This window comes from Nannobrachium achirus (genome assembly GCF_963921795.1).
Source record: "Nannobrachium achirus genome assembly, chromosome: 4".
Lineage (NCBI taxonomy): Eukaryota > Metazoa > Chordata > Actinopteri > Myctophiformes > Myctophidae > Nannobrachium > Nannobrachium achirus.
Window position 1 is genome coordinate 29,457,806 of NC_137813.1, and position 15,000 is coordinate 29,472,805.

At 42.3% G+C, this 15,000-nt stretch overlaps 1 protein-coding gene across 1 annotated transcript in view; it reads right to left on the reverse strand.

Moving 5' to 3' along the window:
- LOC308283568 (homeobox protein Dlx4a-like) overlaps nucleotides 1-4,358 on the reverse strand; it is a gene marked incomplete at both ends in the record, with an annotated part of 19,155 nt that extends 14,797 nt beyond the window's left edge. The window contains 3 exons of the mRNA XM_080724007.1: nucleotides 905-1,007; nucleotides 1,190-1,283; nucleotides 4,025-4,358. Of these exons, the coding sequence (XP_080580133.1) occupies nucleotides 905-1,007; nucleotides 1,190-1,283; nucleotides 4,025-4,358 (531 nt within the window). The remainder of the gene's footprint in view (nucleotides 1-904; nucleotides 1,008-1,189; nucleotides 1,284-4,024) is intronic.
- Nucleotides 4,359-15,000: the final 10,642 nt, after the last annotated feature.

Sequence of the window (15,000 nt, forward strand, 5' to 3'; positions counted from 1 at the left end):
CCTAACACACAAATTAAAATTGAATAATTTACTGGGTCTATAATTAAATTAAATAATTAAAACAATCTTTGACATATTTATAACTAATACCACGATCCACTATCAGACAGTGGATGTAAACTTTTACCATCGCTGTGCCGACGCATTAAAATAAATCTAACTCTGAATAAAATGTTACTCTTAGATATAGGCCTAAAAGGCCAGTTACATGCATGTTCTCCAAACTTGAGTGGTAATTATTTGATATTGTTTCTCAATTCTCATATCGAGTCTGCTAAATGTAGATCGATTTCCAACAACGGTGGAAACCTCGGTATTGGGCACGCAGTTGCGCATATTTAAACATATTTGAATAATGTTCCTGGTTATCATCGTGATAACTAATTGTGTTGTATATATAAACTGACATTCTTTCCGTGTTCGTTGCTTTCATATAGGATTAGGGTTAGGGATAGGCCTATGTTGGACATAAGTAGGCTAATGTCCCACACATTGGCCTATATTCGCTTTAATTGCGATCTAAATAGAATGATTAGGAGAATATGCAACCTAAATCAATTTAGATTGTGTTGCTTTTATTATTATTATTATTATTATTAAACCGCATTAATTCCGCATATTTGTCTTTTCAAGACAGTAAATTCAGAGGAGTCAATTGGGTATGGCAAGCAATGGCAGCTGCCATACCCTGGCTACAGGGGGAAATAATAAAATGTACTGTAATCGTGCCTGTTGCTAAGGTATGGCAACATGACTGGTGTCTTGCAAGCGCGCCCTTAACTGACGCCGCTGAGTATTTGCCATCCGTGCGTGCGCGCGCCATAGCCACCTGCGTAAGTCGTAGCCCACCATAACATCTGGCATCTCGCGCCAGCCATGCACCATGCAGCACGGACGGTCTTACCTGGGTCTGTGTCAGGCCCATCTTGGCCGCCAGGTCCGCCCGCTCGGGCAGGGCGAGGTACTGGGTCTGCTGGAAGCGCTGGTTGAGCATCTGCAGCTGCAGGCTGAAAGCAGGACAAACACAGGTTTTCAAACTCGAAGTTTGTTTTAATTTTCAAAAATAACAAATAATCAACAAAAGATTTAAACAAAAGTTATAGGGCCCTTTAAGAGGTCAACTAAACATAACTGTAAACGAAAATAACGTGCAGTGCAACAAAACGGGAAATGAACTAAACTAACAGACCTGGAGTAGATGGTCCGGGGCTTCCGGATCTTCTTTCCCTTCCCGTTCAACCGAACCTCCCCGTTCTCGATCACCGCCGTGGGCTTGTCGTGTTCTTGAGGGGGTCAAAAGATAATTTACGATAATACATAGGGCCTACATACATACATACATACATACATACTTAGGCTACGTGTGTGTGTGTGTGTGTGTGTGTGTGTGTGTGTGTGTGTGTGTGTGTGTGTGTGTGTGTGTGTGTGTGTGTGTGTATGGCCTATATATCATTTCGATTTTTTTTTATTTTTTTTTATATAATAATCTTGTAAACGCAATCCGTGCAGCGATTTCACGGGACTGTTTTAAGTTTTAACCATTGATTGGTTGAATGTATTAGACAGCTGCATAGAAAAGGGTACAGTTTCATGACAGTACAGTTCACTAGTAGGCCTACAAGCCAAGGTCAACTAAATGGAGATGAGATCCTATAAGCTTTACGGCTTATTTACACAGGAACCAGAAGTTGAACCTCTGAGTTGTTAATGCATTCAACATCACATAAGCCACACCGAGGTCAAAAGGAGCCCCTTTCTCTTATATGGAACTATAACAACTGTTGCATGCCCTGCCATCGTCCATCGTGGTTTTCTATTATGACAACAGCTCATCATCGCCCGCTGGAACAGCTGTGAGCGGGCCTCGGCCCCACAAGACGTTCAGATAACACGAAACCTCGGTGTCACCACCACGCAGTTAATAACACGAGAAACACCGCTGGTGAAAATGGCTCCGCGAGAGAGAGTGGTGGTGAAAGCATTACTGGTCGCAAATCAACATGACACGGGCCCTTGTTTTTTGTGCGGCTTGCTGCGTAAAAGAAATCAGATCGGGCCGCTGAAAAGTATATAGACATTAAGACATAGCCTAAAGTCATAAAAGAAAGAAAGCAAGGACGTTGATAATAGAAGAACGCTGATTTTACGGGTTGTCCTGTCCCTGTGTGTGATTCTCTTTCTTGTTCATTTTAGTGGCCTTAGCTATTATTAGGCTATTATAGGCCGAGTAGTAGGCTAGTATAGGTCTACTAGTAGTAATTATTGGGCTATTATTATTATTTCTTCCGGTTTTCTAATTGCAACAATTACACACAACATGTGGGTAATTTGTATGCCCCCCCCCCCCAACCCCCAAGAGAGGCCTTCAATGTTTATACTATGTGAGGAGATTGAAATGCTTTTGCCGTCTCAGACACGGTAGCATATGTGAAGGCTGCAGGAACACACACCTCCATCTGCACTAATGCGTCCAGCTTGAGAATGGTCTTTATATCGCGATTCGCGAGACATTTGATATTCCACTTAGGAAAAATTAGGAAGGGGCCTAATATTGAAGGAATCAAGTTACAATAAAATCAGATTTAAATGTCTCAAATTGTATTTTATGTAGTAATAGTTTTTTTTCTATTTCTTTGTGCTTTTGTAATGGTTTGTTGCTGGTTTATTGTCGTGTAACCTATGCATTTTTGCAGGTTGCCCTTTGACAGAAAGAGGCCCAGCACTGTCTTGTTTAAAATGCATTTATTATTCATAAACAACTGAACTTATTTTATGTAGGCCTACACGTACTGTATATAGCAAAATGTTATCTGTCTATTCTATTTCAAAAAGATTATACAATTAATTATATTAACACTTTCAAAATTAATGATATGCCCAAATCAATAAATATATTTAAGATACCTAAACTTATTTAATCTTAAATACTGAAATAACTTTGGTTTAAATAAATAAATAAATAAATGGCATTTTTAAAGTGATATAAGTTAGTTAGCTGACCCAAGTTAAAGCTGTTTGAATTATGTAGCGCCCTTTTCATGGCACATATAATATTGCCTATTAACTAATTTTACGTTTTACATTTTACATTCACAATTGTTTTTTGTATTTTATTTTACAATACAGCCAATAAATACATGTTCCAAATTCTAGAATAACGCATGCAGATATAGGCTATAGCTATACTGATCAATAAATCTGGTCTTCAGATTGTGCATGCATGAGACTGTGATTGTTATACATGTTTGGCACCTTGCCCTCATCATGTCTTATTATGTAAACTGTGAAGTACAATTAGGCTATAATAACATTGTGTTGGACATGTGTGGGAACTCAATGAGCACATGTGCATTTCACAAACAAACAAAAACAAAAAAATATATCCTGATACATTTCGTACTAATATTTATTTGTTTTGATCATCTTGAAGTGTTTCACGAGAGATCGAGGATCGGCGCGTCAATTGTCAGGGATGAGCAGGTGTATTTTAAATCCGCGATTACATCATATTATATTATATATTAGGTCTATATTTCGATCAGACGTTGTCTATATTCCTACACGTATTGATAGGCTATCCGAGTCCTTCCGCGGTGAACTTGATGCTGACACTTCATCTCTTTGTGTACAATTTCACGATTCACTCCACAAAGTCACTATAAGACACGCTATACAAAGCAGGAACAATGTAGTAAAAATAGTTGCCTATAAATCGAGCAACAATTAAAAATATCTATACGATTTTAAACAGACATTTTGAAAGAGCGTCTCCATTTTAATGTCTCTGTACCAAAATAACGCCATGCATGCCCCTTGCTGATTAAGATACACTCGATGTAGGCTAGTAACCTAATAATAGGCTAATAATATCAGGTTCCTTTAGGGGGTGGTGTCTAAATTGATCCATACAAGTCAAGGTCTTCCCTAAAGGGAGACCTTGACATTTTAATGTTTGAGAAACACTGATTATACATCTTGAATCTTGGATGATTCGCACCGTCACCCCGCTGTAAACGTAGCCTACCGGTGTCCTCCAGCCTGCTGTGCCCCAGCGCGCCGCCGTGCCCGCCGTGCTGGTAGGGCAGATATGCGCCGGGGTGGTGCGTGGTCACCGGGCTGTGGTAGGGGTACCCCAGCGGGCGACCGTACGAGGGGGGCCCGGAGGAGAAGGGGCTGTCGTGCTGCGAGGGTCCGACCGCATGCAAGCCGTGCACCGGGTAGTGATTGTGGGACAAGCCGGGGGGAGACTGCTGGTGTCCGGGGTGTCCCGCATAGCCGTGTCCGCCGAACTCCAGAAACGCCGACTTGGAAGGGTCAGCGGCGACCAGACTATCCGACATTGAACTCATAGTCATCATTGGGTGTGGGGTCCATAAAGGCGACGTCGGGTCGTCAACAAAACACCGATCGCCTTTGCATGGTTTCCAGAAACGCTGTATACGCTCCGCGCAAGAAAAACAAACACGAAAATATTCCCCCCGAATCCTGTGTGTGTGTATAATCTCCTTCCACAGTCCAAATACAGCCCAGTTGTCTGTTGTTATCTTGTCGGTTCTGGTAGTGAAAGGGGGAACTTGGCACGAACGAGACGGCTGCGCGTATTCCTGCCTTGAGTTCTGTCTGTGTGCGTGTGTGTGGAAAAGAACAGCGCGCTCACCTCCACTTGGCACACATGCAGCTAACGGCCTGCTCATTGGTTACAGCGGTTTACATGTCACCAAGGCCTGCAGGCCAAAACCACATTCCAACATCCATCACGACAGATCAATTCCTATCTTTATACAGTATATATATATATATATATATATATATATATATATATATATATATATATATATATATATATATATATATATATATATATATATATATATATTTATAATTTAAATGAAGTTGTTCCAGAACATCCGAAATTAATTATCAGGTGGTGTTAACTAATGTTAGGCCTATATATATGCGGACAAAAAACTATGTATCGACTATCCATTCTTTGTAGGCTATAAGTAGGCCTTCAATTCGCCGATGGAAAAAGTGCAAATAAATACCTCGAATGTTTACTGGACGCTTGACTCCAGTGAATGTTTGACTTTTTGACGTGAATCCTGATCAGTGAGTGAGTCCCGCCCACTGATGGGGTTTTAAAGACTTGACAAGACTGACGTCAAAATAATAGCTCATCTCTGAACGATTACCCATTGAACGGGTCACTGGCAACCCAGATCCAAATTGAATTTCCTAGGTTGCCTCTGCCTGGCGTTAAACTTAGCAACAGATCTGTCCAAATCATCATCTTAGCTTGAGGGTGCAATAGCCCTAATACTTGTTGTATGTAGTCAATCTGGGATCAAACAGAGCAGATATAGCAGGTATTTACATCATTAGTCATGCCCAGTTGGTTTTGAAGCCTCAAGCCTGATTTATAATCGGTTGCGCATCGGCTCGTGCGCCGAAAGTATAGCCGATCTACAAGCTCAGGACAACACATTGCAGTGCATGCATCGTGAGCTGGTAAATTGGGTATCTTCGGTGCGGACACCAGGAGCGCAACTAAATCAGCTTTATGTTCAACATTATACAATTACATAGGCTATATGGCACACACACACACACACACACACGCACACGCACACGCACACGCACACGCACACACACACACACACACACACACACACACACACACACACACACACACACACACATTCATTGCATGTGGTCTAAAACACATTCCCTCTGAAGGTACTCAAAACTTGTGATTTTGGCCAAACCGTGCGTCTAGTCTGACGCTATATAATTTCAAGCGACATTCATTATTTAGGCCCTTCCCTTGTCGCTAGAAATTCCAAAACTTGGGAACAAATGCAAAATAATAGTAATGATAATAGAGAGAGAGAGAGAGAGAGAGAGAGAGAGAGAGAGAGAGAGAGAGAGAGAGAGAGAGAGAGAAATCATTTTCTTCACATAGGCCTAAATGAATCTAAGATAGGCCTACACCCGGAATGAATCATCTGTGCTTTATTATAGATATATCCTTAAAGAGTTGTGTTATTGTTTGTAAAGGACACACACACACACACACACACACACGCACACACACACGCACGCACGCACGCACGCACGCACGCACGCACGCACGCACGCACGCACACACACACACACACACACACACACACACACACACACACACACACACACACACACACACACACACACACACACACATTGCTTCCAGGGACTATAATTACAGAGTTCGTTAGATCTGCGCCCCAAACGGTCTGTCAGCGCGTGGACATGCAGCTCTGTGATGAACTTGGGAGCGTGGGCCGGAGCGAGACCAAATCAAATGTAGGCTATTAATTCATGTGGTTTCGTATTATGTAATGTTAATTTGTGCCATTTTCCATCTTAGTGTGACTGGCAAACAGATAGAATTCCGGAAAATTAGTTTAAAGTAGTTTTTATTTTGCATGCAGCAATATCGGCCATGCATGCTAATGTTAATAAACAATCACAGCCTAGGCTATATAGCCTATATGGATCTAAATGGCTTTTTAGTTTCGACTGAATTTAATCACAACTTGGCTGTGACCTAATCTATAGGCCAATACTTATAGTGAAAACATATATCGGATAGCCTGTTACACAAAGGTTTTAAACGGGTCAGTTTAAGGGGGAAGCAGGGGGGACCGTGAGGACAATGGCAGCATTTCATATTCGCCCCGAGGCGCACGCAGGTCCACCTTGAAGTGAGTCTAATCTCTGGCTTGACATGTCTTTGAACGTACGCCTGTCACTTGCTCACTTACACAGAGCGCCACGGCGCCAACGCAGTCTTGGAATATGCTGCAAGAATGTCGAGCAAAATGTGGGAATTAAATTCTCCTTCCAGGCTTGGTTCAATTGACTTGTGTGCTAGCTATATATCACAATAGGCACTCTAGACAGCCCACAATGACTGGATTATAGTGGTTAATTGTGACGGTGCTGGTCTCTGCTGACTCTTTTACATTCTGACATTTATTTTATTTATTATGAATTAAACATGGACATGCACCACACAACCATTATATTTACATTATTAATTGGTCTTTACTTAATGCCTCATAGCTTCTGTTAAGGATTTAAATTACAATATTGACCATTAATTTTAATGATAAAATCTATCTTGCTACAGGGAAAGGGCCAGGAGAAGGAGAAAAGGAGAGAGAGAGAGAGAGAGAGAGAGAGAGAGAGAGAGAGAGAGAGAGAGAGAGAGAGAGAGAGAGAGAGAGAGATGTTTTGGCACGTTTCTGTCCAGAGTACAAGGTTTGTGCCGTGTCTCCTGCCTGGAGGATCCGTGTTATTATGTCGACAGGGTTGAAGTGTCGAGAATTATTACACATCCTTTAATCTTTAATCTCGAGCCAACATTCTTCACGCCCTCCCTTTTTTCACCTCTCTTACCGGCGGGCACGCCCTCTCCGCTGCATGAATCGTGTTATTTAGCGGCACGATATTGCCAAGTCGTCAGTTCTTAACCTCACACAGTCTGAAAAGGTCAACTGTTCAACAGGCATGGTTCACACGAACGAGACGGACGCACAGACGTACCAATGCCGACTTAACCTCTGTGTTGAATGTGTCAAAACTCTCCTCCCTTCTTTCCTATATAGGCCTACCTTCATTTCTTTCTTTCTTTCTTTCTTTCTTTCTTTCTTTCTTTCTTTCTTTCTTTCTTTCTTTCTTTCTTTCTTGTCTGTGTTCACCAACTGCATCCAGCTGCAAAGAGGAGTTTCTGTATTGAGACATAAGAATTGATTTCACTTTCCAATGAGGTTTTGCTAGAAATGGCAAATTTGGGCATTACACTGTATAGGCCTATGGCATAAATCAGTGGTTCTCAAAGTGGATTTTAGGGACTCTCTTGGTTCCTTTGTGAGGGTCTAAATTGACCCTTACAAGTCTGTAACTTTGACAGTGTACAAATGGAACCAAGTTTTAGAACCACTGGCATAAATCATTAAATGTTCTTACATTTTTTATTTTTTATTCTGTTATTCGTCAAACTTTTGCTTATTCAAAACAACTCCCATATGTCACTGTACAGTGCACACAATCAATGTCTCACCATGCTGGAATTGAATCACTACTGCAGGACTTTCCAAGAAACTGATGCTTGCTTCAACATCAGGCATACTGGATTCAGTCCCAATGGTTTGCAATCTGGGACACGCCCTATGTCACCTCTTCTCGACTACAGTATGTCTCCTGGTCTCTCTCACTGTAATTACCCTTCAGCCGGGCGGCTGTGGCTCAGGAGGTGATCCTTGGCGATCGGCGGTTCAAATCCCAGCTGCTCCTGTCCACATGCCGAAGAGTCCTTGAGCAAGACTCTGAACCCCTAGTTTCTCCCGGTGAGTTGGTTGGTGCCTTGCATGGTTTCCTCCACCATCGGTGTATGTACTGTATGTGTGTGTGAATGGGTGAATGTAACGCACAATCTATGTAATAAAGCCGCTATATAAATGCACCATTTAGTGACAGACCTTGAAATTAATCTAACAAACAAAACAAAAAATCTGAACCTCTCTATGGCTGCATCTGTGTATCAAATGCACGCTGTCTCATGGCCATAAACCAGCCATATATGGGTGCAAGAGGTCAATTTGTCAACACACAAAAGAGGGCATGAGTTCAAGTCTGTGAGCCATGGATGGACCTCATTGCTATAGAGCCCACATCCCTGCACGCTGTGGGAAGACATGTGGGTCACCTTACACCTTCAGGGCTAAAGGATGGACTCTGAGGGTGTGAGTGGGATGGAGATAGGAAACGAGAGAAGGTGTGAGCAGGGTTTTCTTTGAGTCGACAAGAACCACAAGGCCAACTGAGCTCAGTTTCACCGCGGATCACCAGTGGACTGTGGTGGTGCACTGGTTAAGATCAGCAGTTGTATTGCACAAAGGGTTAGGGTTAGGGTTAGGGTTAGGGTTAAGGCTCGCTCAAGACACACTTGCCCCCATTTTTTCCAGGGCCACTCGGTACTAGTATTCTTGTGTTTTACTGAGGTTAAGGTTAGAGATATGGTTAGGTTTAGGCATAGTTTTATTAAGATTACGTTTAGGAATAAGGTTAGGTTTAGGCATAGTTTTACTGAGGTTATGTTTAGGAATACCTGGTGGCGACTGTTCTGAGGTCGGCGGATTTGATCCGGGCGACTCGTTTTCGGGCAAGCGTAAGGAACGTTCTTATATTCGCACAAATTACCCATACGCACAACAAAAATTACAGCTTCTCAGTTGAATGTATATCATTTTTGTCAAGTGACACTTGTCGAAGGGGGTTGTGTGATATGCTCTTCAAGCACGTTAGTGGAGGATAGAACACAAGAGGTCAGAACAGCCTAATTTGTACTTGGTTGCACATCATGTCAATAGCAGATCTACAAGCTTACAATGCATCGTAGCATTGCAAGCTTGTATCCGGGTTATTTGGGGTGCGAGACTCCAGCGCGCAAATCAGGCATAAGTATAGATCAGATTAAGGGAGGCTGAAAAAAATGAACAAGGAAAGAAGAGACAGGGAGAGAAGAGACAAGAAATCTGAATCAGATTCACCCATCACCATCATCCCAGATCCCACAACCAACGGTGAGCACTGTGTTTGGTTAACCTAGATTGCCACTGACAAGCTAATATATACTGTAGATAGACTCATTAGACAAGGTGCTAAACAGTTTGTTCTCACACTCTTGATAATGGAAAATACTGTACTAAACATCAAGTTTCGCACAAACTCATTGCTGGGCTCATGCCAGGGAGATGAGGTGGCGAGGCTAGGCAAGGTGAGAGGAGGAGGAGAGGCAAGGTGAGAATAGGAAAGCACTGGCGAGGAGAAGAATAAGGCAGACGCTGCTCCCTGTGTGACTCTCCTCTCTCTCTCTCTACCCGTCGCTAAGACTGTAATTATGGCGTGCCATTATGTTGGGGCAGAACAAAGCCCAGCCCCGCAGCCCGCAGCACTCCCAGAACAAGGGGATGTGCCCCGGCTCCACCACTGTTGCCTCTATTCACACCGGAGTTAATAACAATACTCCTCAGCGCGCTGCAGACAGCGCGGCGTCAGCCCTCCCACGTGTGGCTCTCCACCTTGTATGATTGTGTGTGTGTGTGTGTGTGTGTGTGTGTGTGTGTGTGTGTGTGTGTGTGTGTGTGTGTGTGTGTGTGTGTGTGTGTGTGTGTGTGTGTGTGTGTGTGTGTGTGTGTGTGTGTGTGTGTGTGTGTGAGAGAGAGAGAGAGAGAGAGAGAGAGGGAGAGAGAAACAGATAGAGAGAACGGGAGAAGAAGTGGGAGACAGTGTGTCTTCATCTCTTTCTCTTTCTCTCTCTCTCTCTCTCACACACACACACACACACCACACACACACACACACACACACACACACACACACACACACACACACACACACACACACACACACACACACACACACACACACACACAGAAAGAGGTGGATTGAGTATCCACAAATCTCACTTGAGTTTTCAAGCGGTGACGTAGTTTGGCGTCGCTATGGTGACAACCACACTTATCACATATGTATATAGTTACTCCTAAACCACACCTGCACCATACCAATGTATACAGCACACTATAGAGAGTATGCGTGTTACATCATCATCATCATACACAGAAGTTACGCGGGAATGCCTACGTACGTAGTGGCAAAAATCTACTTTCTGGCCTTGACAGCCCATACATCCAAACAGAAAAGTCCTATCTGATTGCATTAAACAACGTTAAACTCACTTTGCTACTCACTTTGCCACTCGATTTGCCATTCACTTTATGCATGCACATACCCTCTATATAACAAACACACAGGTAAACTGGCATAGTAGCATTGTGCCTGGGCGGTCGTGGCTTAGAGTGTATAGGCTGTCTGCTAATGAAAAGGTTTGTCACTGGCTTGTCCCCCGGCCTGTGAAGTGTCTCTGAGCTAAGACCTGGAACCACTTTAACCATTGCTTTGAGAAGTTTGAGAACCACTGATTTAGAAGAAGGATTTAGAAGACATTTATTGAATCGGGTCAAAATATTCAAAGACTTGCACACATTTTCACAATTTTTCAAAAACAGCAGATCTACAAGCTTGCAGCGTGGCACTTGGTGCTGTCAGTATTTATAAAACTTGAAATTGACGGCTGGGAGGATTCTATGGTTCAAGGTAGGTTGTTGCATCGCAGCTGGAGTTGGTGGTAATTGTTTTTAGTGCAGCATTGGTACAGTATCTCCATCCAGTTTTGGTATTTATACCTGCCCCTCCAATCAGGTTGATGTGTCTTGCTCAAAGATCATGGAGCGACTCCATCCTGGTATAGGACCGTAACCTTTACCCCACCATGGCACACAAAGACAGGATGAAAGCCGATAACAGTTTTACTGTCATAAGTAAGTTTTATTGGGGACTGCCCATAATTCCGAAGGTTCATTAGTCCGAAATTTCATTAGTCCGAATTTAGTTAGAGTTACTGAGGTTAGGGTTAGGGTTAGGGTTAGGGTGGTTAGAGTTGGGCATAGTGTTCTTAACAAATTCGGACTGATGAACCTTTGGAACAATGAACCTTCGGAACAATGAACCTTCGGAACAATGCCATGGCACTGTTTTATTAACCGCTTGCTGTTTCATGTCCACAGTAATTGCTGTGAAGTTATACTACACAGCATCATACTGAGAATGCGTTGCTTTTTGAGGGAAAACGAACCCTGCCTAAAATAGGGAAGGGGTAGGGAAGGGGTTAATAGCAACTCTTAATAGGAACACTCCACTGTGTTTTAAGCTTGTACCCGTTGTTTTTTATGGTAACTCGGCCAGTTATGTAAGAAGTGAATACAAAAATCAAACCCAGTTTGAAGTGAGCGGTGCATTTGAGCGGTTCATTTCATTAAGCTATACACTGTGTCTGTGTGAGAAGAATGTGTGTGTGTGTGTGTGTGTGTGTGTGTGTGTGTGTGTGTGTGTGTGTGTGTGTGTGTGTGTGTGTGTGTGTGTGTGTGTGTGTGTGTGTGTGTCTAGGCTGCTCAACAGTGCCGCTTGGTCACCAAGGCATGCCACTGCTCACCCAGCGGTATTGCAGTTGTTGGTACTGCATACATACATACATACATACATGAATACAAAGGGACATACACACTAAGTCAAACGTGCTGGGTATCACTGCATATACTTAAATGGGGGAGTGCTCCTTTAAGAATACTGTAGAGATTTTCTCTCTCTTTCTTTCTCTAAATCTTGACAGAGATCAACATATTCTACAGGAACATTCACCAAGAAAAAGAAAAAGAGGGAATAATAATAGAATTCCTCCTTCTTCATTTCCTGTACTGTAGGGTTATTTGAAAGCAAAAACGATTGATATTTCAGTATCAATCTTCCAAAACCTTTCTCCTTTGACTATTGGCAACAAAGTTATTGAACATAACCTTTCAATGACCTCCACAATGACCACCGGCTGAACCTAAAATGCAGCCTACCAAAAAGAAAAGAACAAATGAAAATAAAAGAGAAGAAAGGAAGGGGGGGAAAATACTAGAGTAGTTTCACCAGCTGTGTGCTTAGATCTTACCCTCACCCTCTGCTTGAACTAGGAGTATTTATCATCTCATTTAAGCTAGCCTACTAGTAGTGGAGAAAATGTCTTGGGGTGGGGGGTGGATGCAGGGTCGTCACAAGGGGTAGGAAAGTGGGACTGAGTTACTGGGGCCCAAGGTGGAGGGGCCCTAATAACTTTATCTATTGAAAAATAGCAGATATACAAGCTCACAGCACGGCACCGAGTGCCGCGCTGCGAGCTTGTAGATCTGCTATTTTTGAAAAGTTGTGAAAATATGTGAAAATCTTTGAATAGTATATGTATTTTTTAAGCGAACATTTCTAACTCAAATTTTGCTTCTGGGGGTCCCTGGAACTAAATATTTTGAGATCGGGGTCCGTGGCCAAATACATATCATCTTGGGGGTCCTTGACATAGGTTTCTTGCACACATTTTCACGATAAAAAAAAAAATAGCAGATATACAAGCTCGCAGCGCGGCACTCGGTGCTTGTATATCTGCTATTTTTCAATAGTTAACATTCATGGGGGGCCCGCAGTGAATTCTTGTACCCAGGGCCCAGAATTTGGTGTGACGCCCCTGGTGGATGTCTTAATTGTCCTCGCTCACAGCTGACAGAAGGGGCCAGATGCAGTCCTTCCAGAATGCTGGGCAGTCATAATGGCATCTCTAATGGACCGGGGAGTTTTTCCCACCAAATGAATCGTTTTATTGAGGAGCGTAATTCTAGAGCGAGATAAACGCTGTCTCAAAAATAAAAGTGGCATTTCAGCCAGTGTTTGAACCATAGCATCACTATTATGTGGCCAACATTTGGCAAACCAGAAGGCATCCAGTATTTATTTTAGATATCGATAGGTAATGACACATACACACAGCCTACGATAAAAAGATTGATATTATTACGTTTAAATGTAACTCCTCCACTAGTCTGCATGTGCGTGTAAATGTGAAAAACTGGGATTAAAAGATGTTATTTTTTGCCGTTTTCTCAGACAAACCAGTTCTGTGCCATAGTAGCATGAGTACAATTGATCTGTCAATGAAAAATGTACAGTATATACCCCTGCCCTCTGTGTACAATTAAATGCAAATAAATACATTATTAAAAATAAATTAAAAAGGTAATTGAAAAAGCACAGGCTCCTCACATATTAGGAGGGCAGTATGGATCACGTATAACCATTAGTCTACCAGGTTAAAATGGAGTTTGAAGTTACAATGGGTTTGTATAGGAAGGGGGCATGTCTGATAACATTTATATCAAATATCTAAATACTGATTTGAGCAACTTAAATACTGTCCGGGGTGCTCTCAAAAGCCTGAGTAGACAATACAATGAGTCAATGACCAAAAGTTAGCCTACTGGCAGTGTGCACAATAAATCTAATGCTGATCGGTCCAGTGAGATTAGCTCCAGACAGACACTCATACAGACTCTTATTGACCACTGGTTCCCAAAACAGTGGTTCGGGACCCATTTATGAGTCGGGGACAAGTTTTTATGGGTCCTGTTGTTTCCTATTTTGTTTTGAATTATTATTTGAAAAGATTTTCAAAAGGTTTTTCGTGAATTAAAAAACAAATGTAATGTTTTTTATTTCAGTAATTTCATGAAGAAATAAAATAAAAATCTAAGAAATTCCATAACATGTTTAAGAAGTTGTGAAAATAGCCGATCTACAAGCTCACAACGCGGTGCGAAGCGATGCATTGTGAGCTTGTAGATCTGCTATTTTCACTAGTTTGTGTCCCAGGCAAATGTCTAATTTATTTTTTGGGTCATGGGCTAAAAGGTCTGGGAACCACTGCTATAGACGGCTATCTGCTTACAGAGCACGCTGTAAAAATACATTTGTTGTCATGAACCAACCTCACCAAGATGAATAGACTGTGTATAACTGTAATCCCAGTTTCCTTGAGGTGACATACAGTACCAGTTTTCCATAGCTTCACTTGATTGGTGCACCAGTGACTTTGATCCAGAAACACATATTAAGACTGTTACCGGTTAAAATGATATAGATAGCTATAGACAGACAATAGATAGCTGTGTAATGCATGCAGTTATGCAACTAATTATTTTGTGTTGGGTTTATACAGTAGGTGTGTGTGTGTGTGTGTGTGTGTGTGTGTGTGTGTGTGTGTGTGTGTGTGTGTGCGTGCGTGCGTGCGTGCGTGCGTGTGTGTTTCCTCATGTGACCGTGTTTTTGCGTGTGTACAGTGTGAACCTGCTAATCCCTCAATAGATCATTATGACACTCTTACCTTATGGCCTCTGTTTCACTACCACTTTAAAAGCAATTACACGGAACTAGTCATGGAACAAAACCTGACCTAAGATATTTAACCTCATGTAACATTAGAAGAGGTTCTGCAAGCTACCTGACTCTCACCTCTGTGAAGGAAGT